This window comes from Patella vulgata, chromosome 5, assembly GCF_932274485.2.
Source record: "Patella vulgata chromosome 5, xgPatVulg1.2, whole genome shotgun sequence".
Classification (NCBI taxonomy): domain Eukaryota; kingdom Metazoa; phylum Mollusca; class Gastropoda; family Patellidae; genus Patella; species Patella vulgata.
This window is the reverse complement of record NC_065883.2, coordinates 62,974,216-62,999,463: the sequence shown is the minus strand read 5'-3', so window position 1 is coordinate 62,999,463 and position 25,248 is coordinate 62,974,216. Positions and strand designations below refer to the sequence as shown.

The following is a 25,248-nucleotide window of genomic DNA, read 5'->3' as shown; positions in this document are numbered from 1 at the left end:
ATGACATGTCTTAGAAATAGTTTAAACATGTGTTGCCATTTGTGTATGTGATATATAATAGGTGTTGGATTAAAGGATACATATATTTATATATTTCTTGTTAGGGCTAAAGTTTGTAAGTATAAATGTTTTTCTTAATTTAATATGTTTTATTTTCTCTTAGATATTTAATTATGATTATTTATTAGATATATATATTTCTCATTATGACTAAAGTTTGTCAGTCTAGAACTCGCAAGCTCAAATTTTATATCAAAAAGAATCAAATTATTTTCTAACAGAATTTTATTTCATTTATTTTGTTTTCTCTTAGATATTTATTTGTGATTATTTGTTAGATATCCTGTTACATATTACTGTGTACACCACATGGATGACCGATCACTATTTTATTTTTACACTATAACTACAAACCAGATGATCATTATTCATCAAAAATGATATTTATTTTCCCTTCCTGTCCATACTACCGGTAATAGTGTTTTAAAATCCTGTTTCCAGAGAAAAGTTACACCCTTTTTTTTAAATTTTATAAACAAAAGTTACACCTTGTGATGTAAGTCTTCTCTATAGGTGCAGTATTTGAAATTCATTTTTTCATGGAGTGGAAGCATATAAAAAATTAATGCAAGTTTTTGACATTAGAAAGATTTTTTCATGATGGATTGGAAGCATATAAAAATTTGATACACGTTTTTGAAATAGAAAGATTTTCTGATCTGTGTTTAAGAATACATGCGGAAATGTGTTTTGTCATCATTGTGGTGAAGACAGTAGTAATTTATTAATATAATTGATTTCAAAGACATTAGATATGTCTTCCTGTCATATCTATATTTTGGACAGTTTTTCAGAAGTTCATATAAATGTATTGACTAGAAACTACTTGAAAGTATAGATCTATGACCATTGGGTATGTGATGTGGAGGAGACCAAATATAACTTTTGTTATGAAAAAAAAAAATGAAATATCAATTTTTTACAGTAATCTTGGTAATTTCTGTTGTTTGTTTGGTCTAATAGTGCAGGGGGACTGCACCACACATAATTTGCACAAAACAAATCTGCGGACAACACACAATACGCAGAAATCACAGACGAACGTATCAAATTAAGTGAATGGATCCAGAGTTTTGAGACGTAATTAATTTCATGGCAGGTGGTTTCTAAGTATTTTGAGTATGTACATGTAACTTGTAAGTTATTTTTTAAGTCATGGTTCTTAGTTATTATTTACATCTCTGGATGAGTTACTTCTACTAGTCTACATTATGTTTATAGACTAGATCATCATATCAATAAAACCTGTAATACAAGCTAACCGTGTTATTAAGTTGTCATACTGAAAGCATTACACACGACTATTGATGAAATTCGTATTGTCCTTGTGTTTTGTTTACTGAAAAGCGGTTGTTGTCTGGCCAAGAAACGGCAAGGACAATTTAGTTTAGGGGTGCGACTAAACTTCTGACAACTTTCTGTGTGCTCAATACTGGATTGTCTACATACATTGAAGTTGACCGAAGAAAGTAGCTTAGTCCGAAATGTCAACACCAACCACTTGTGTCGATTCAATGAATTAGTTGTCTTAAAGGCAGGATTTTATTCCACAGTTACAAGTTGGTTTAAGGAGCTGTTTTATTCTTTAAATTGAGGATTAACGTTAGAATGTAAAGCCTAGTTTTGTGTTGGTGAATTTTTAATCTTTTAAGTGGTTTGAAGTGAAGATTAGGGAAAAGACATACAAAATAAGCTAGTGAACCAAAGACAAGAATGTTATTATAGGATTTTTTGATATCCGTGTGTTCAATATCCGTGACCTGCGGCTTATTGTTATCAGACAGGTAAATACATCACCTTTTATTGTCATAAAAAATTGGTTTATTTACAGTTACACCTGTTTCTGTTAACAGATATTTGACTTTAACTCAGGGGTGTTTATGAGTAGCTCACGTAAATACAGATAAAATCGCAATTTTCCCTGGATTCAGAAATGTAAGGAACGAAATTGATTGACAATACAGGTCCCTGTTATGGTTTTATGAAATTTTGTCATTAAATAACAGATATTATGTTTTAACTTTGGAGTGTGTAGGAGTAGCTCATGTACATACCGATGAAATTGAAATTTTCCTTGGATTTTGAAATGTAAGAAATGTAATCGTAAGACAATTCAGTCTTATTTAATTATTAAATAACAGAATTATCTGAGCAGGAAGAGTTTTAGATCTTTGATAAGATTGTCTCTTATGAAGATTTTATTAGATTTCCTTAATTTAAGATGCAAATTTTAATGTTGTTCGTGTTAAGATAAATAAATGGGGGAAAAAAGCTCGACATGATCACGGTAAATGCAGCTGGGTGAGATAGAGATTGATCAGTATAATAAAATCGGGGGCACATTTCACCTTTTTTATACATAATAATTGATTTACTTCACTATTGTGTTGAATGGTTTTCAAGCCTGCTGTGCTTCCTCTCAGTTTTCACAAAACTATTAGTTGTCAAATTACCTAGATGTGTAATGATGGGTTACTAATATCATTCACTCATTTATAGAATTCCTCCATTCATTTCTTTAATACATTAAATTACATTCATTCATTAAGTTCTATTCATTGAATCTTAACCTAGATCAGATGCAATATATCTTTATTTTATGCAATGTAAATGCCCTTGTATTTGACCTTGTCTTAACGAAAGAATTAAAGGCTAGTGATAAACCTTGCCTCTGGTTATAACAATCACCTTTGATGGTGTAGAATGTGGTCATCTATCAATAGACTAGTTAAGCTAGCTTTATTATCAATGTGGAGGTGACATTCATTCAGCCCCTTATGACTTGATTTACTTAGATGACCCAAAACCATGATAAGGTCCTTAGAGATGAGGGAAGTTATTTGACCATAAATCTTTTTTTTTGTCCCACCTGTCCTTCGAAGAAAGCAGGGGACTATTAAAATGGGTCTGTCTGCTGTCAGTCCTACGATAAGTAGAGACTTCAATATGAACACAATCTGGAACACAATAGTTCTCCTCCTAAATGAGGTAAAATGTCCGAACTTGGTGTAGGTGTCTATTAGGTCAATGCCTTGACAGAGTTCGATCATGTGCATTTTCCACTAAGATTAAGCAGATATAAGCAATTTGATTGGTTGAGACTTTGGAACATCATAACTTTGGTCCTAATTGGGTAAAAGTGATGAAACTCTAGATTCATTATATCAATACCTTGACTAAGTTCGATGATGAGAATTTTGTGCTTAGGCTAAGTAGCGATAAGGAATTTGATTGGTCAAGACTTTGGAACATAGTATCTCTGCTTTTTATTGAGGTAGAATGTTTAAACTTGGTGTAGATGTTCATTAGGTGAATGTCTTAACTGAGTTTAATTATTAACATTTTCCGCTAAAGCTAAGCAGAGCTAAGCAATTTCATTGGTCGATGCTTTGGGACAATATTAAGATAACTTTGGTTCTAACGTACTATATAATTAGGTGAATGTCTTGACTGAGTTCAAATGATAAGTTTGATTGCCTGATGCCTATAAAAAAGATACATGTGCAATTGACATCATTTATTGTGGGAATGCAGCAGGGGACATCAGCCTCACTGTTCGCTTGTTTAATTTGATTTTGAATTTTATCTTGAAAAATCTCTGGCATGTGGTTTTATCATTTTGTTCTGTCTCTCCAGTTATTGTGCAGTTTTCCTGTATCTGGCTGAAACTGTCATTTTCTTAAATACAAAGATTTGTTAACATCTCAATATATCCCATTTTGTAACTAAATATCTGTCATTGAGTCAAATGGGGTGTTTTCGATTTCCCACTTGTACGCAACAAGGAGTAGGGTCGTCTGTCCAACCTCACAGGTTTTCTCCGGTTTCCTGCCACTGATAATGGCCCCAAAGCGCTAGCGAATCATTGAAATGTTAGTCCCAAAATCAAGTAGATGTTAAACCACATCTCTCTCTCTATTTTTAAATTTTGCAAACAAATATGTATACCTATTACAGAGAGGTTTTGTTACTTTACAGATTACTTCAATGAACTTTATTTAACACTCATTTGATGCCCAATATTGAAATTACATAACACTAATATTTTATCATGTACTTAATCAAATAGATACAAGCTATACCTGTTAGGTTAGTCTATGTCCACAGGCTATTGCAATAATAGGATGTATATTTTAATAAATCTATAGGAGGTCACTTCAAAGGTACTGTCTGGTGGGTTGTTAGTAATATGTGTATGTTTCTTTTATTTCTGGTAGTTTTCTGTTCACTTTTGACAAAAAACATTTAACTGGTTGCATAGTTGTTACTTGATCTGCCAATAATATGTCCAGGATCCTTTTTACCCCTTTCTTTAATTGACACAGGACCGTCTTCATTATCCCAGTTGGTGCAGAAAAGTAGGATGTTAAACCCCATTTCATTTTATTTCATTTAATTGACATAGTAGCTGAGGGCAAGGAGCAGTCTGACATGAGACTCTGTGTTCTTTATTCATGTGTACTTATTTGGCACAGTTTTATTATGCAGCGATCTTAATCCAGCTAGCCAGAATTGGTGAATGTTGGTACAGTTAAAGACAATAGTCATGATAAGTTTCCATTCCCTTTTAAATTAAAAAGTTTGAATGAACAAATTTTCTTATTATTTTGCTGTGAAACATAATATACCCAGTACTAGAAATGATATATATATATGTATATAAAAAACCAACCCAAATACATATGTTCAATATTATTCATATTCACTTCAAGTATGGCCTCACTTTGTAAAAGATTAAATAAGGTACTTTAAGGCCCAGTTCTTAATAGCATTCTAAAAGATTTCATGGAGAAAAATACTTTTAGATAAAAGTTTATAATCAGCTTTCTTCTTCAAAAAAATAAAAGAGCTATTTACTCTAATATTTGAATTCTGAATTTTGCATTCAATCATAATGTGATTTCTGAGAGCAAACTTTTATATTAAATCTTATAATAAATTGTACAAATGGCTAACTTGTATAAAATTTTTAAGGAAGTTTAATCTGTTTTAATTATTTTAGATCTTTTTAAAAAGATATAATCTTTGTTTTATATTTTTCAAATACCTGATGAAAACAAAAGTCAAATGTCTTTCGTTTATGATGATAATACATACTTTGCTTCAATGTTCAGTCACATACTTTAAAGTGAATTAATTATGATACCTGTTGTAAAAACGTAGGTTTAAGGACATATTTGTATTATTGAAGTCAGAAATAATACTCTTTTGGAGTTTATTATGTATTTATTTAATTTATCTTCATGTAAAGGGCACCTGGACATATTTTATTGTGTAAGTTGTATTATAAATGATATAGCAGCCAAACCATTTAACAATATATACAAAAATCCATATAAATACAAATTGCAGTTTCATGTGTACTCTAAAACTACAAATAAGATATTCTTTCTTTCTTTCTTTTTTATCAAATTTTCTATTAACTGTATTTCTCAACCTATATAACAGAACTTTCAAATACTCCACCCATAAAATAAGTTACCTCTTAGAAAAATATTGCCTGTAATAGACACCACAATGATATGAAGCAACTGTTTTTATGGATACATTATTTTTAAAAATAGATTTAACATGATGGATGGAAATTAAATGAATGTAAAATACAATTTTTTATAGATATAGATTGAGCTATTTATAGTTTAAGTGTAAAACCAAATCATTGAGGTCCGTCTGGTCTTGCTGGACACTTCATGAATATTAATAAACCACTCTGGTTGATTTGAATTAAGTAAGATCAGAGCTTCTTGAGATGTCATAATGTAGGTGACAATCAGTCTTTGTTTATACATAATTCATGACAAGATAGTAAACAAAAACATTTATGTTTGATTGATACGAAGTACCGAAAAAAAAAAAGAAGAAAATACAACACAGGGGCCCGTCCTACTTCTCTGGATATTCTGTGCAATGTCAGTTTGCACATCTACAGGTTTATAGCAACAAAACCAAGGTGGATGTTGATCATCAGTCTGACAAATTGATGGCATCCTAAGCCCTCAAAAGAGCAATATGAAACAGATTTCAAAGGACTATAACTCTGCTTTTAATTTTTTCTGTTGATTATTTGTTCAGATGTCTTTAAAAAATTGTTGTAGATTGCTGCACCAAAAGTAATAGCAAAACAAACATAGCAAAATGAACATATTGAGGCTGCATTAACAGATTATTGTGGACATTATATCATCAATTACTTGACAACATACATTTCTACATTTTTCAACAGTAAATATGCAGATTTATAGATATTCATTGATTTTCAAATAGCCATAAATGTGAGTACATTGTGTAATGGGGTATAGTTCAGATTGTAAAACTGGTCTAATATATATATATATATATATATATATATTACTTGACAACATACATTTCTACATTTTTCAACAGTAAATATGCAGATTTATAGATATTCATTGATTTTCAAATAGCCATAAATGTGAGTACATTGTGTAATGGGGTATAGTTCAGATTGTAAAACTGGTCTAATATATATATATTGATATAGTATCTATGGGCTATCACACAAATATAAATCAATGTCTAGCTAGTCTTGGCTGTCTGCCTCTTCCGATTATTTAATCTGCCGGCGATTTCCAAATATGGATCATGTGGTGTGCATTTTCCAAATAACAATTTTATGTTGATCGTACTGGAATTGTTGGAGCTTTAGGGTTTTTTTTTTTGAAGAATGTCGCCCCTACAAGATTACAAAGTGATGGAACCAGTAACTGGTTCAAGTGCCTCCCTTTCTTGTCCAAACCAGGTACATTCCTATCCGGATGATCACGTGGCTAAGTGGGTAAGACGCTGGCTTGCTAGCCTGTAGGTCGGGTGTTCGATCCCTGCATTGGCCGAGAAAGTTCATCCAGATTTTCCGGCGTGGTTTCCCCTTGTCAGTGATGCAGGACGGAGGGCCTGACAAGGACAGCTGTCTTGTCGTTTGGATGGGACGGAAAACCGAGGTCCTGTGTACATTTTGGCGTGCACATAAAAGATCCCTTGGCAGTTGGAATTCGATATAAGAGTAGGCCGTAGCGCTGCTGCCCGGGCTAAAATTTCCCTCATAGCACACTATATGGCGTAAGCCCGTCTTCATTAGCCCAGTTTAGCAGAACATTAGGACGTTAAACCCCATTTCATTTCATTTCACATTCCTATCCCCCACAATCTGATTAAAACACAGATCCTGTTTCGTTCTGTTTTTATAGTTCAAAATTTCGTTTTACTTGTCTTTACTACACTAGGATCTGGAAGAGTTGTTATCATTGACGTGTTCTGAATGGTGCGAGGAAATAGCCAATGAAACGGTTTGTTACAGCGAGCTTTAGGCGTGTGTTGCACGGAACTGTGGGTAATCCACTAGTAACATCAAAACTGATTGGTTAATCAAATGGCTGACATCATACGGTCAAAATCCGCTTGTATGACCTCTGACGCGACCTATCTCTACAACGGGTCAGATCTTCATGTAGTGTAGGCCATCGAAAGTATCAAAAAACAAAATGAAATATAGATCTGTATTTTGATCAGATTGTATCCCCGATAACCATGACATAGTTCACTGTATATAAATGTCAGTTTGTACTGTCATGTCTTGGGGAAAATATTCACCAAAATTTCATAGTGTCAAGTGGCAGTCAGATAGAGTTTTATATAATCTTTATGGAATAAAGAGTCTGTACTGTTCAATGTTTAGCCAGATTACCAAATCCTGATACAGACATGTTAACTGTCATTTCCGAGTAATATATAAATAGTTGTGATTTAGTGTATATTATAAATGGTACATGTAGGGGAAATGATGAATATGGACTGGTTTATTTTTGATTTAAATATACACTTAATTGATGTTAATACAACATCCTGTAATGATAATTCATCCTTTGTGATGTAGGACTAAGTATACTAGATATCACATGGGCAAGTCCTTCCTATATTGAAAAGGATGGGTTGTTTTACGTATATGTTAGTCCAGATTTTACAAACCAGTTCTTTGATGGATGACCTGACATGACACCTACGTTTATTTACTTTTCACTTTCAAGTTTTTTGTGGATATGATATAATGTGTACTGTTTACTTTGAATGAAATTAGAAGTTGATTTCTTATAGTGGATTAATTTTCCAAAAATAATTGGAATACTAAGTACATAGAACAGAAGTTTTGACATTTGGGATGAAAGGTAAATTATCTAATTCTGTTGTATGTACATTCAGTAATAAATGATCATTATAATTATTTGTCTTTTAGATAAAACAAAATGCTTTTTAATTTCTAAAAATTATTTTTTATAAAATGAAAAATCATATACATGATCTACTCAGATGAATTCAGTTCAGTGTATCTGTGTAAAAAAAAGTTTCAATTTTTTATGTATATAGTTAATAGTTTGTACTTAGAAGTGAAGGCCATTAAGATTTTACTACTGGTAGTTTAGATATGTCTCTTTATCAAATGTAGCACAGGTTCAGCCAAGTTCACAATTTTTTATGCTAATCTGATGGTAAGTATTTGGTGATTTTGCATATGGAAACATCTGAAGAGCTCATTTCTTGATTTTAAGGAGGTTGAAACTTGATATTGAATCTGATGAGTTTGCCGTTAAGAGATTTATTCAGATTTTAACTTTAGGACTTATCAATAACTTACATCTGTGGTGTTCATTTTATATCAGGGTAAATTCTTCTATAGGTAAGTTTGTTTTAATTCATCTTAACATATAGGACAAAAGAATGATATTGACAAATGAAGACTTGAGATTGCTCTGTCTTGACGTATATGATAGATAAATAATAAAAAAGAAGGATGTTTATAAAGTATGTTGGTTAGAAATCATTAAAGCTGATTGTCATTTTTCACAGCTTAACCCATGCCAAAATGTTCTCAGATTGATTATTTAATATTTGATTAAGAGAACAAAACCAAGATGTTCTTGGTCTGTCAAGTTATTTAGTTTCACACTTATAGGTGGTTCTGATTTGTTTATGTTGTCTGCAAAGGATGCTGAATGTTGCAATGTTTTTAATTCATCATATCTTTGTAAATGATTAACTGAACAAAAACTGTTTTTGGGGCTGATATTTCTTTGAAAGATCGAACTTTCACAATTTTGTAGTTGGCAAGGGATCATCTGTCATTCAAAAAATAATTCTTGAAGGAGATCATGAATACTAAAGGTTTTTTCTGTTATGTTTAATAAAGGATAAGGGGTGTTGGTTTGCCGATTGGTTAACATCTACATGAAAAGGAGTAGGGTCGTCTGTCCATCCTCATGGGTTTTCTCTGGGGTCTCCAGTTTCCTCCCACTGCTAAAGACCCCTGTGCTCATGCGAATTATTGAAATAAAATTGAACCATTTGTTAGTCCCAAAATGACCCAGTTTGTGTCTAGTGGATGTTAAACCCCATCTCTCTCTCTCTCTCTCTCTCTCTCTCTCTCATAAAGGATAATGGTACCCCAAATTGGATATTACCAGTTTTATATTTGGAAGTACTAGAGGACATAATTCAGTTACAATTTTCAGTGATGATGTACAAGACTATGACCTAATGATGAGACAAGTAACACTTTTTAAACTGTTTAGGTTCTATGATTAAACTTAATACTTTTAATGCATTTCCACTGATTGTTATCAGTTGATGATTAGATTTCTAGTAATTGATATGCGATAAAAGGTTACACAATTATTATTTAATCAGATTTACAATCAGTAAAAATAGATGTGTAAACACATAACTTTTAATGCATTTCCACTAATTGTTATCGGTTGATTATGATTAAATTTCTAGCAATTGATATGCGACTTAATCCGAATTAAATGATAAATCGGTTCACTATTAAACAGATATAACAAATGTATTGTAATAATTCAGTCAGTGTTGTGCATTAGGAATACTCTCTAGAGTAGAATTCGGAAATACCAGTACCCATTCAAGAATACAGGTATCTAATTTATTATGATTAATCTTTCTAACACACATGTCTAATTTATTAGGATTCCTCTTTCTAGAACACCAATATCGATCTAATTTATTAGGATTCCTATTTCTAGAACACCTTAATCTAATTTAGTAAGATTTCTCTTTCAGAACACCGGTATATAATTTATTAGGATTCCTCTTTTCAGAACACTGCTTGTATGTGACAAGGAGTAGGGTCACCTTGTGGGTTTTCTCTGGGTCCTCCAGTTTCCTGCCACTGCTACAGACCCCAACGCGCAAGCGAATTATTGAAATAAAAATTGAACCATATGTACTTGACAAGGAGTAGGGTCACCTTGTGGGTTTTCTCTGGGTCCTCCAGTTTCTTCCCACTGCTAAAGACCACTACGCGGCAAGTGAATTATTGAAATAAAAATTGAACCATATGTAAGTCCTGAAATGACCTAATTTGTGTCAAGTGGATGTTAGACCCCTGTCTCTAACCATGTTGAGATATAAAGAAAATGATGACCAACATAATTCTTTCAATTGAATTATTTTATCGATCTCGAGGTGAACTTGTAGAAATGAGTTGGGTCTTTTCTACATTCTGAAAATATAAACCAGTTAGCTGTTTAGAAACTGTTTCAATTGAAATTTAATGTTGATCTGAAGCTGGATTTGAAGATATAAGTTAAGGTCTTATACAAACATAAGCCGGATGTCAAGATACAAAAACTGGGGTTAAATGAATTTATCATGATAATAGTTTTAAGTTGTTTTGTAGGTAACCTAGAATAACTGGAGCAGAAAGGGGATACATGTATAAACTTTATTGAAATATATCTCCCAGGTATATAATAATGTATTTTACTATTAACTGTAAATTATTGATATTTTATACCTGTGCCATGCTGTGTTCTGTCCATGGTGTAAATTCCTTTAACCAAGGATGACAATATTAATGACATGGATTTAAATCCGTTGGTTTATATATGGTTTAAGTCAACAGTTAATAAGCAGAAGCTACTGATATGGTGAGAGATAGGGGGAATGTGAACATTGAAGATGCTGTACTATAAATGTTACTTTATTAAAGCCACTGATCATCATAGGACAGATTAAGAAATCTCTTGCCAACTACAATATTGTAAATGTTGGATCTGTAAAAGGGATATCAATCAAAAATGGTTCAGTTCCATTCAGTATTTACAAAGATATGATGGAATTAACATTTTGCAACAGTCGTTGACTGAAAATATAATAAAAAAGCCAGCACCACCTGCAAGTGTTGGGTAAAATCTTCTAATGTTCTTTTTAATCTGATTGATTTAAAGCCAGGAAATTGATATTTTGATTTTATTTTCTTAATTAAATGATAAATGGTCAATTTGAATACGTTATAACTTGGATTAAGCCGTTAAAGATTGGTTATTTTTTGATAAATGCAAATCAATCGTGCTAAATCAGTTTTGGATTTGTCTGCATTTCTCAGTGACATTGCATTAAATTAGACATTTTGACCCTGCTCTCAAACAACTAACCCATGGTCTTAATCAGCTAATTATTATTGCCTGGAGTATGGTGGGATGTTCATATTGTTTTTGATGTCTAATTTATTGACATGCAGAGACTCACTACTGGGCATAATGAATTTAATATTATTACATGTATATATTATTTACTAAATAAATATTATTCAAAATACATGAATACAGCCATACACCATGCAGTGTGCAATGAGGAAAATTTTGCCCTGACAGAATCGCCCCTTCTGGTTTTCGTCTCATCGAAATGACTAGACACTGTTCAATCTTGTGTCTTGTGTTTAAATGCTTAAATGGATCCAGCCCAGAATATCTGACTGAACTTTTGCAAGTTTATGAACCAGTAAGAAATCTTCGTTCCCAAGAACAGAGCCTTTTACATATACCGAAATTCAAATTGCAATCCTTTGGTCATAAATCTTTTAGATGTTATGCACCAATCGTATGGAATTCCCTACCACACAGCATTAAAACGTCAAGTTCTCTCGAATTGTTTAAGACAAAATTGAAAACTCATTTATTTAATCTAGAATATGAGTGATCAAGCTACTAGTGTAAATAGTGTACAGTGTACAGAGTGTCCTGACTGCACCTTGAGCATGTAATTTTGGATGGAATTGGCGCTATATAAATATACATTATTATTATTATTATTATTATTATTAATACCTGTGACAAGTAGGAATGAGGATGGAAAACTAAGTGACTTACTCAATGAACCACCGTGGTTCTTCAAAGAACATATGTTTCATATTTTTTTTATTTAAATCTGTTAACTCTTAAGGGAATGGAAGCATATTAACATTATAGTCAGAAGTTTGCAAGACCTCTGTTGACATAATTGATGCCGGTTGGGTAAAGCATTGTTGTATATCTGGGAAAAGCTGTTTTGCTTTGCTATAAGTAGTGTTGGGTAAATCAGTATCACATTAATGACAGTATCATAGAGCAGTTTTTAGCAAAATCTAATTTAATTCGTCATTCAAATAATTCTTTCTCTTCGTGCATAACATTGACCTTAGAATGACCTGATGATGTCTGAAAGTATACAAACTGTCAACAATATGGTTAGCACCTCTCCATTGACGCAGGTTTCAATGCACTCTATAAAATATAGAGTGATTCTGTTGAAATATGTGAAATATAGATGATGTTAACAGGATAATTATGTGTTAAAGATCGTTATAAACTCATCTTGAAAACAGGATTCTGTTAAGATTGTTATTTATTCATTTTAACTTTTAACTATCAGATTGTCATTTAAAGGATTTTTGATCAATACACACTACAAATAGTGAAAGTTGAATCTGATTAAGTTCCTTGTCAGTATTTATAAAGATATGACAAATAGAAAAAGTTCCTTGTCAGTATTTATAAAGATATGACAAATGGAAATTCAGCCTCCTCTGCATACGAATGATATGATCCAGAAACAGTTAAAACAAGCCAACATCATCACCTATAATTTTTTGTTCAGCCAGTATTTGATCTGATTGAATTGAGTTAGATTATCTACTGTTGATTTTTTTTTTTTTTTTTTTTTTTTTTTAATTAAATGTTAAATAATCAAAGTAAGTACATTGAAAGGGCAATTGGCAGATTTGATGCATTTGGTTTTTCAATTGACTGCATGTTAGTCCCAAAATGACCTAGTTTGTGTCAAGCAGATGTTTAACCCCATTTCTTTATCTCTTTTTTCGATGTTGATTCTTTCTATTGAATATAGTTATCATTAAACAAATCTTTATTTGATAAATATTATATTCTGTCTTTACAGTAAAAATGTCGGATGAAGATGATGATACAGAATTAGTGTTGCGACGTCAACCAGCTGTAAGAAGAAAAGGATATATCTGGTCCTCTAAGAGGGTAAGGTTACTTCAAATACTATTATGCTTTTAAGACAGGTTCAATAAAGTCGATAGAGTTTCACTGTAAGATATATCCACTATCTGTGCTCAAATGTCAAAATATTGCATTCAGCAAGTGTTGAATTGTTTTAAGATGGCTTATGACAGATGTGTCAAGATTTTCCATAGAATGTTAAGTTAAGAGTAAAGTTGAACTTGAAAAATTTTGAAATCACACTTGCTTGAGACGTTAACCACTTAAAATAACATTTTGAAAATAATTGATCTAAGTAGCTTGTCCTATATTTTCATATGTGATTTAAAAAAATCAAATTCTGTTCAGTGATCATCTTTAATAGACTCATTAAGTTTCAATTTTGGCTTTGCAGACCAGGGAAGGTCTGTGTATATTGTCTTATCTTCCAACACTCTTTAAGACCGCTGATTTTCACTTGATAAATTTTGATCATCTTTTAACTACAATATCGTAAAAATTGAATCTTTGAATAGAATACAGTTGATATATTGTTCCATTTTGTCCAGCATTTACAAAGAGATGCTCAACCTGAAAATTTGCTACAATTGGCCGCATCCTGACAATATAACGAAGTCAGCTCCACATAAAAGGCTTCGGTAAAATCTTTTGATTGGCATCTTTGAATCCAAGCTTGGACATTATCTACAGTTAATATTTGGTTTTGATCAATTTGAAGACTTTTTAGCATTAAAAATAAGATAAGGTCCCAAAGTGTTAGTTATATTTTCTTGATTACTTGAAATGAATCGGGGCGGTTGGGTGGCCAAATGGTCTTGACACATGCAGCGTGGTTTCGAGTGTTGACGCCTGTCCAACCTTCTGGATTTATTCAGGTGGTCACGTTTCTTCCTACTTCGAAAGACACATAAGCACAAGTAAATTATTGAAATATAATTAAACGATATTAAAGATACATTATGGGACATAAGATAAAGAGATGGCAGTTCTCGCTATAATAGTTAAAAACTAGATAGTGTAAAGGTAATTTGCTGAAAATTTCAGTCAAATTGATCCACTATGAGCCGAGAAAGAAGCGGGTGAAATTTTTGCATAGTCTCGGTCATCATTACTAAAATCATTAATATAAACAGCATAATCTCGATTATCCACTTTTTCTGATTTAATTATCAACACCCGTTAGCGGCATATAGGAATCTAATCCAGCCAACATCGAAGGCTAGCCTTGACATCGAGAGTTTATTATGGTCTGGATAAGTTAATTAATGTCTAATTGATAATTTAGATAACATTTCAGGCCTAAAGAAAGACTTGTAATAAGCAGATTTTGCTCTTGCATAATGCATGTTTAAGTTAGTACCAAAATTACCTAGTACATTAAACACCATTTCTCTCGTTCTGAAATGAACGGTAGCCAGTAAAAAAAATGAAGATTTAAAAAGAAATTTGTACTTTTTGTCTATAAGGGCTTTATTGACGATGTTTGTTTATGTGAATGAACCTGAACAACCCAATTTTTGTTGGTAGTTCAGATAAACAAGGTTTGTCTGAAAATGTCAACTTTTGTCAGTTGACTGAAATAATGGACACAAACAGCAAAATTTTTCTGTTGTTTTTGTATTAAAGTATCGACAGAACATTTATTCCCACAGCAAATTTGTTGCTTTTGGCTAAATTTAAGAAGGAGGATGTCAATAATACATCTGATTTACATCCAATGTGAGATTTAAAAAAAGACAAGAAAGAGAAGAGGATTTAGAAATTGGAATGTTGTTGATCAAATGCCATAAAACTTGACAAGTTACATAAAGGATTTGAATAGATATTACGATGGGTGTCTTGCTAGAGGTTTTTTTTTTTTCAATTTTTTTTTTTTTCGCTCAGAAACTTAAAAATTTTACCTTTCAATGTTATTTTGGGGAAAAAATAAGGTCACAAAATTACTTACGGTGATGATGACATATTTGAATATGTCAATGATATTTTTCGAAATAAATACGATTACAAAATTTCTTCTGGTGATCATAAATTTTGTTCTGGCGTTTAAACAATATTCACAAAGTCTGGCATTTGAAATGTCATATATCTTCTTTCTCACCATGGGTATTCTGACATTGTCATATTCACCATTATTAACTAGGTGTATCTTAAGTCTTCAAAATTTTTCATTATTTGATCAGTTGAGTCATATCAAATTGAATTGGTGTACCTTACATAAAATTGAATTAGTGCATTGTAGGTAACAGAATTAACATTTACACAGAAGGCGTAAACTTAGAAAATAGTCTCACTCTGTCTGCATAAATTCAATCTGATTAAAATACAGATCTTTAATTCGTTTCGTTTTCTTATACTTTCGATGGCCTACACTACATGAAGATCTGACCAGTTGTACTGGGAGCTCGCTTCAGGGGTCATACGAGCGGCATTTGACCCTATGACGTCAGACATTGAATAATCAATCAGCATTGATGTTTCTGGGCATTTACCCACAGTTCCATGCAGAGCACGCCAAGAACTGGCCGTGGCAGATCATTTCATTGTCTAATTCCTCACATCAACTAGAACGCCTGTTATAATAAGCTCTTCCAGATCCTAGTGTTGTGAAGACAAGTAAAATGAAATTTTGAACTTTAAAAAACAAAACGAAATAGAATCTGTGTTTAATAGATTTGCATAAATTAAAATTTTAAGAAAATAGACTACTGCTTATCTTATAGAAACCGCAATTAATAAAGTGTTAAATTTAACATCTGGTTAATTGCATTGACACATAACCAATACAATCCAATCAGTGAATGAACAACAGTTCAAAGTGTCTTCTCCAAATAAACTGAGTTATCTCCCTTTAGTCTTCAGTGTTGTACTGGTTAATTGTTCATCTGATTTATGTATTTGCAAGCTTGCAGTTACTCACACATTGTGTTAAAGTACATGTTTCTTAATTCCGCAAGTATTTTACACAGATGATAATTGACAAAATTAGGAATAAAACCATGGCAACCCAAAAAAACCAATACATTATATTTAAACATTTACAGATATTTTTAAAGGAGCTAAACTTCATTGTGTATCGATTAATAATGGACAAGGTCCATATGAATATTTCATTTTATTTTTTTTTTATAAAAACTAAGAGGAGATTGTTTAACAACTAATTTTAGTTTCATTTTTATACGTCCACATTCATAATGTGAACGTATTATGCCGTCGCCCCTGTCTGTGTGTGTGTGTGTGTGTATGTATGTATGTGTGTGTGTGTGTGTGTCTGTGGTTCGCCTACAGGGCGCAATTCTTCATGGATTTTCTTCAAACTTGGTATACTTATTCCTTATACCCCAAGGAAGATCCCTATTGTTTTTGGTGCATGCCCGACCCCCCGGGGCAGAGCCACGCCCATTTCTAGTATTTGTTTGTTTGTCGTCTACAGGCCACATTTCTTAACTAATAATCTTGAAACTTTGCATACACATTCTTTGTACCCTAAGGAACATCCCTATCGTTTGGGGTGCATGCCCAACCCCCAGGGGCAGAGCCACGCCCATTTTCTTTTCGTGTGTCTTTGTGTCGCCTACAGGGCGCAATTCTTACTGGATTTTCTTCAAACTTGGTATACTTATTCCTTATACCCCAAGGAAGATCCCTATTGTTTTTGGTGCATGCCCGACCCCCAGGGGCAGAGCCACGCCCATTTCTAGTATTTGTTTGTTTGTCGTCTACAGGCCACATTTCTTAACTTATAATCTTGCATACACATTCTTTGTACCCTAAGGAACATCCCTATCGTTTGGGGTACATGCCCAACCCCCAGGGGCAGAGCCACGCCCATTTCCCATTTTCTTTTCGTGTGTCTTTGTGTCGCCTACAGGGCGCAATTCTTACTGGATTTTCTTCAAACTTGGTATACTTATTCCTTATACCCCAAGGAAGATCCCTATTGTTTTTGGTGCATGCCCGACCCCCAGGGGCAGAGCCACGCCCATTTCTAGTATTTGTTTGTTTGTCGTCTACAGGCCACATTTCTTAACTTATAATCTTGCATACACATTCTTTGTACCCTAAGGAACATCCCTATCGTTTGGGGTACATGCCCAACCCCCAGGGGCAGAGCCACACTTTATATACTTATTCTTTGTACCCTAAGGAACATTCCTATCATTTGGAACATCCTTATCATTTGGAGTAGGCCCTACATGCCCAACCCCCAGGGGCAGAGCCATGCCAATTTTCTTTTTGTGTGTCGCCTACAGGCCACAATTCTAAATCGATCATCTTGAAACTTAAAATACATATTCCTTATACCCTGAGGTTGGTCCCTTTTCTTTTGGGTGCATGCCCGATTTTGGGGAGATAACTCCATTTAACAATGTCAAACTCCATTTAACAATGTCAAACTGACGTGATATGCTTTAAATAGTTGTCACCCATGTAACATTCGGGTTTTTGTGAGTGGTTTCTGAGAGCCTTTGTTCAACTTATTTTTCAGAACGCTTTGTAAGTGTTAGAAGTATTTATACCGGTTATTTGTTGACGTTTCAAACCACCGTTTTCTCCCCCTTTCCTCCCACTGCTAAAGACCTTTTGGTACTGCAATGACAATGTCTCTCTCTCTCTCTCTCTCTCTCTCTCTCACACTAAATAAATTATAAATTCATGTAACTGCAAGTACATGTGCGTTTTCAGGATGTACATTTTTAAAAAGTCTTATGTTTGGGTGTCATTCGTTATTATAATTTGTTAATGAAGCTGATTCTTTTAAACTTCGTTTTTTATTTTTGAACTCTACTTGGTGTAGGTGTTCATCAGGTAATACCTCGACTGAGTTCAATATAGAGATTAGCCGGTTGATTTGTTGGATATAAACCTTTGAATAATAGCGCCTAACAGGCAGCTGTGTTTAATTATGTTCTCCTGATTTTGATTGTTTCTGTGTGTTTGAAGTATATGTTTGTGATATGCGCTTAGAAACACTTCACGTGTAATGAAGCGCTATATAAATCGAACAATAATAATAATACGTTATACCCTAAGGATGACCTCTATTTTTTTGGTGATTGCCCAACCCCCAGGGGCAGAGCCACACCCATTTTGTTCTTTGTGTCTCTGTGAGTTGCCTACAGGCCACGATTCTTAATGGATTGTCTTTGAACTTGGGATATGTTTCCTTATAGCCTAAGGACGACACTTGCATGTCACAACCCCCAGGGGCAGAGCCACGCCCAATTTTTATGTTTATCGTTTACAGGCCGGAATTCTGAATGGATCAACTTGGTATTTGGCATATGTATTCCTTATAGCCTAAGGGCATCAACTATTGATTTTGGTGAATGCCCCGACGCCCAGGGGCAGAGCAACGCCCAATTTTTGGCTTTAACGCCCAAAGGCCACAATTCTGAATGGATTATCTTGGAACTTGGTATACTTATTCCTTATACATTAAGGACGGCAACTATTGATGTTGTCATTTCAATAACAGGATGGTACCTATTTATATTGTTTCCATATCCAACCCCCATGGGCAGAGCCACGCCCAGTTTTTGTATTTGTGGTCTACAGGCTGCAATTCTGAATGGAACATCTTGGAATTTTGCATATTTATTCCTTAAACCATAAAGACAGCAACTATTTATTTTGATGCTTGCCCCGACCTCGTAGGGCAGTGTCACGCCCACTTTATTGTTAGTATTTTGTCTGTAAATTTGGCAAAACAAACCCGACGCCTAGCCTTCTTGGCCTCTGATCATATTACAGCCATTTCATATTTCATTCTCTTCATTTTAAAAAGTACCATATCAATCAAAACTGGAATGTGGACGTATATTGCAGCGTTAGCGATGCTCTTGTTAGATTTTTATGTTGACACAATTGTTAGAGCTGATGAAATAGACTTTACACCCATTTGTCATTTCTAATTCTTATATATAGTGATACCTTTTGAGTACATTACATGTCTTAAAAACATTATGTATTTAAAAGTGTCAAATCATATTACAAGCATTCCTTACATTCTTGTGAAGATATGAATAAGTTAATCACTAGATACTGAGCATTAGTGAGCAGCCTGAAAAAATTCACTTTCGTATAAACTCTTTATCAAAAATAAATAAATTTTATGGCTTTTCATTTAACCCTTTAAACACGAAGTGGTCAGATTTCTTGCCATAATATTGTATTGCCCACAATATGAGTGGATGGTTGATCCAGCTAAATATGTAGGGACCTGGAAACCAATTCTTAAAGATTTTTATTAATTGTCATCCGCCTTTCAAAGAAAGCAGGGGCCTATTAAAGTGGGTCTGTCTGTCACACGTTTTGGGACACAATACTTCTTAATTAGCTAAAATGTTCAAATTTGGTGTAGGTGTTAGACCCTTTAGGTGAATGTAAGTGAATGCCTTGATGGAGTTCGAAGATGAGCATTTTCTTCTTTTGAGGAGGGATTGTTTGATGCTTTGAGACATGGTAACTTTATTTCTAATTAAGTGAAAGTGATCAAACTTGGCGTATACTTTCATTACATCAATGCCGTGACTAGTTCGATAATGAGCATTTTCTGCTCAGTATAAACAGAACAATAAGCAATTTGATTGGTTAAGACTTGGGAACACAATAACTCTCCTTCTAATAATAGAGTTAGTATGTTCAAACTTGGTGTAGGCGTTCATTAGGTGAATGCCTTGATGGAGTTAGGGTAAGCAGAGATAAGCTATTTGATTGGTTGATGCTTTGGGACAGGATAACCTTGGTTCTAATTAAGTGAGAGTGATGAAATGTGATGTATTGTTTCATCACATCAATACCTTGACTAAGTTAGATATTGAGCATTTTTTGGCTGGGGTAAGCAGAGCAATAAGCATTGGTTGAGTCAACTTTGATTTTAATTGAGTGATAGTGGTGAAACTTTGTGTCTAGTTTTATTACATCAATACCATAACAAAGTTTGATGCTGAGCATTTTCTGCTCAGGCAAAGTAGAGACTTCAATCTCATTGGTCGAGACTTTGGAACACAATAACTCTGCTTCTAATTGAGGAAGAATATTCAAACTTGTAAGTTTCTATTAGGTGAATGCCTTGACAGAGTTTGATCATGCACATTTTCCACTAAGGATAAGTGATTTGATTGAATGTGACTTTGGAACATGATAACTTTGATTCTAATTGGGTGAGAGCAATGAAACTCTGTGTATAGATTTATTATATCAATACCATGATTAAGTTTGATAATGAGAATAATGAGAATAGGCTAAGTAACGATAAGCAATTTGATTGGTCAAGACTTTAGAACATAACAACTCTGCTTTTAATTGAGGTAGAATGTTTAAACTTAATGTAAATATTCATTAGTTGAATGTCTTGACTGAGTTCAATGATTAACATTTCCCGCTAAAGCGAAGCAGAGCTTTGGGACAAGATAACTTTGATTCTAACTGTTGGAGAGTGATGAAACTTAGTGTATAGTTTCACTACCAGGTACTTCAAAACCTTGACTGCTATTGAACATGAACATTTTATGCTTAGACTAAGTATTGATAATCAGTTTGATTGCACGATACTTTTGAAAAAGATAATATGTGTCTTCTATTTATTTTGAGATTTCTGTGGGGAACATCAGCCTTACTGTTAGTTTGTTCTATCTTGATCACATTCGTTAATTGTATATGGTGACAAGAAGTGCCTGGTCTGCAGATTATTTATGATTTTTCATTATGATCAGTTCGTTAGAAATGCTGGAAAATGGAGGGTTGGGTGGTCAAATGATTTAACGCGTGCGCATTGGATCATAAGGTCGGTCATTGAGTCAAGTAGTGTGGTTTTGAGTAGAGTAGAGTCGCCTGTCCAACCTTGTTGGTTTTCTCTGGTTCCCGGGATGGCCGAATGGTTGGATGGCTGAGTGGTTAGCACATGCGCGCTGCGCTGTATCATACGGTCTGTCATCAGGTCAACTGGCGGGTTTTCGAATCCCGTTTGTACGTGACAAGGAGTAGGGTTGCCTGTCCAACCTCGTGGGTTTTCTCCGGGTCCTCCGGTTTCCTCCTACTTCTAAAGACCCCTACGTGCAAGCGAATTATTGAAATAAAATTGACGTTAAACCCCATTTCTCTCTCTCTCTCTCTCTCTGGTTCCCTCCCCCCCCTCCCCGATTTCCCACTTGTATGTGACAAAGAGTAGTCTCGCCTGTCCAACCTTGTGGGTTTTCTCTGGTACCCCTCCCCTCCCCCCCACCCCCACCACAGCTAAAGATCACCTCACACAAGCAAATTATTGAAAATAAAATTAAAGCATGTTAGTACCGAAATGACCTAGTTTGGGTCTCCCTCCCTCTCTCTCTCTGTCTCTCTCTCTCTCTCTCTCTCTCTCCTGGAACCAAAAAGTGTAGTGTAAACTTGAACTGGTGAGATTGGCTCCAGAACTACAAGGTAGTCCATATTTTTGTGTACTGGGAAGCGAATTGTGCCAGATCAGTACTATATATCTGGCACAGATTTTGTTGATTTCTGTTTGCCACCAGCTGGTGAGCTGAAATATATGCTAATATAGAAACAAGTACAAGTATACAAAGTTGATTGCACACATTTTGGTCAAACTTTGTTTGGATGTCAAGAGTTTGAGATTCGAACGTTATATTTGACACAAACCTTTTTGTTGAATTTTTTGTTATTGCATTTCGTCTTTTTGTTGTTGCCTCACAAATTGCTTTTTGTCACACATTCCCTTACGTCATTTAAAACCATTTAACATACCTATTGAGGCGGTTCATTGTTATTTGAGTGATTTTGAATCCCTTGCAAACTACAAGTACAATCATACTATGGACCAGGAACTGACCATGTTGTTGGATGAAATTCAAAAATCTAATTCACCAAATCGATGCAGAATTGCTCGAAGAAGAAGCATGCCAATTTTCATGTCGATCGGACTTGAATAGACAGAGCCTTAGGCTTTTTCGAAGTGTGTCACCCCAAGAAGAACAAGAACAAGATGAGTAGTGGTTAGCGACTAGCTCCTCGTCCAAAGATAAAGAGAAAAAATATGATTCAATACCGTTAAGTATTTACAAAGATGCAATGTATGGAAATTTTCGCCTAATCTGCAGACAGTATGATCTGGAAACAGTCAAAACAAGCCAGAATCATCACCTAAAATCTTTTGTTCAGCCTCTTTTTAATCTAATTTAATCCAAGCCAAGAGATTGTATAGTATTTTGTTTTGTTTTCTTAATTGAATGTTGAATAATGAAATTAAGTACACTCTAGCTTGGATCAAGCGTTGAAATATTAGATTCAGCGTCCTCTGCAGATGATATAAACAAACCAGTGCCGCCCATAAGTGTTGTGTAAAATCTTTTGATGGGCCTCTTTTTAATCTGGTTGAATCCAAACCGGGCGATTATATGCTGTTGATAGTTTGGTTTGGTTTTCTTAATTATGTGTTAAGTATGAAGCAATGAATTTAATTACATTTAAGCATGAATAAAGCTGTGAAAAATTAGATATTGTGTACAAAATGGATAGTTAGGATCAGCCAATAATAGGGGCATAGTTTGTTATGTATTAAATACAGATTGACACTGGATGACATAGATCTGTCCACCTACCTGTATGTAGTCATTTATTTTTCCTGTGTAAATCTGTCATGATTTACTTGTATACTATAATTATATCAGTGACAGGTATTGTGTTAACGATACAGGTATCAATAGCTTACCTACTTTACTGATATACAAGTCATTTTGAATGGTCTGTTAATCACTGACCGCAAAAAATTATTTGACTATAAGTGGGGTCACGGTGGCTAAGTGGGTAAGACGCTGACTCTCTAGCCTGGAGGTTGGGTGTTCCATCCCTGCATTAGCGGAGAAAGTTATGTATGTATCTCTATTCACATCAGGGGGGTTGGATGGCCGAATGTTTAGCCATTGAGTCAAGTAGTGTGGTTTTGATTCCCCACTTGTATGTGGCAAAGAGTAGAGTAGTGATGCAGGACGGAGGGTCTGACAAGGACAGCTGTCTAGTCATTTGGATGGGACAAAAAACCGAGGTCCTGTGTACACATTGGTGTGCACTTAAAAGATCCCTTGACAGTTGGAATTCGATATACCGCAAAACTAGGCTGTAGTCCCTCCTAGCACACTGTATGGCATATGCCCATCTTCATTAGCCCAGTTTGGAGCAGAACAGTAGGAGGTTAAACTCCCATTTCATTTTTATACGCCCACATTTTCATGTGGACGTATTATGCCGTCGCCCCTGTCCGTCCGGACATCCGTCCGTCCGTCCACAATTTATTTGTGGACACTCTACAGGTCACAATTCTTATCCGATTTTAACAAAACTTGAAATATAGGTGTATCTTCAAAAGATCTTGGCTGCTTTCGATATTGGCATGTATCGGATCGAAACTTCATGGATTATGGCCCCTGTTTGTACGAAAAATCACGTTTTTGGCTTGTGGACCCTATAGAGGTCACAATTTTTATCCGATTTTGTTGAAACTTGAAATATAATTTATAACCCAAAGATCTCGGTTCCTTTCGATATTTGCGCATATCGGACCGTAACTTCCTGAATTATGGCCCCTGATTGTACGAAAAATCGTGTTTTTAACTTGTGGACCCTATAGAGGTTATAATTTTTATCCGATTTAAAAAAACGTATAATTATATCACCGTTACACCATAAGGACGACTGAGTTTGAATTTCATGAAAATCGGCCCAAAATTGACAGACAAAATGGCCGCCATTCGTTCTCAAATAGCGTAAAAATATGGTATATCAAGGTTGTGGACCCTATAGAGGTCACAATTTTTATCCGATTTTGTTGAAACTTGAAATGTAAGTTTATAACCCAAAGATCTCGGTTCCTTTCGATATTTGCGCATATCGGACCGTAACTTCCTGAATTATGGCCCCTGATTGTACGAAAAATCGTGTTTTTAGCTTGTGGACCCTATAGAGGTTATAATTTTTATCCGATTTAAAAAAACGTATAATTATATCACCGTTACACCATAAGGATGACTGAGTTTGAATTTCATGAAAATCAGCCCAAAATTGACAGACAAAATGGCCGCCGTTCGTTCTCAAATAGCGTGAAAATATGGTATATCAAGGTTGTGGACCCTATAGAGGTCACAATTTTTATCCGATTTTGTTGAAACTTGAAATGTAAGTTTATAACCCAAAGATCTCGGTTCCTTTCGATATTCGCGCATATCGAACCGTAACTTCCTGAATTATGGCCCCTGATTGTACGAAAAATCGCGTTTTTAGCTTGTGGACCCATTAGAGGTCATAATTAATATCCGATTTAAAAAAACGTATTATTATATTACCGTACCACCCTAAGGACAGTTGAGTTTGAATTTTGTGAAAATCGCCCCAAAATTGATAGATAAAATGGCCGCCGTTCGTTCTCATTTAGCGTAAAAATATGGTATATCAAGGTTGTGGACCCTATAGAGGTCACAATTTTTATCCGATTTTGTTGAAACTTGAAATGTAAGTTTATAATCCAAAGATCTCGGTTCCTTTCGATATTCGTGCATATCTGACCGTAACTTCCTGAATTATGGCCCCTGATTGTATGAAAAATCGCTTTCTTTTTAGCTTGTTCTCTATCCATCTCTCGAAAATGTGGGCGTATCCTGCCTGGCAGCCGCTGGTTTTGACTGTAAGGTACATAAGTTTTTAACCAAAGCTAAATATTAAGCAGGTACAAATAACAATTTCCAAGCCACAGTGGATTGAGTGGGATTTGTCCCCTCAAAAAAGCTTAACATTATCATGGGACTCTATTGGTTTTTCATGTAGTCCTCCTCAACATTATTGTACCATCATTACTGGACTGAAGGAACAGAAATCAGACCTTTGATGGAAT

The 25,248-nt window shown here is 34.4% G+C and overlaps 1 protein-coding gene across 1 annotated transcript in view; it reads left to right on the top strand.

Moving 5' to 3' along the window:
• Window positions 1-826: 826 nt before the first annotated feature.
• Window positions 827-25,248, top strand: part of LOC126821376 (pleckstrin homology domain-containing family G member 1) — a 91,402-nt gene continuing 66,980 nt past the window's right edge. Inside the window, exons 1-2 of the mRNA XM_056101030.1 lie at window positions 827-1,196; window positions 13,303-13,394. Coding sequence (XP_055957005.1) covers window positions 13,308-13,394 — 87 coding nt within the window. The 5' untranslated portion in view covers window positions 827-1,196; window positions 13,303-13,307. The remainder of the gene's footprint in view (window positions 1,197-13,302; window positions 13,395-25,248) is intronic.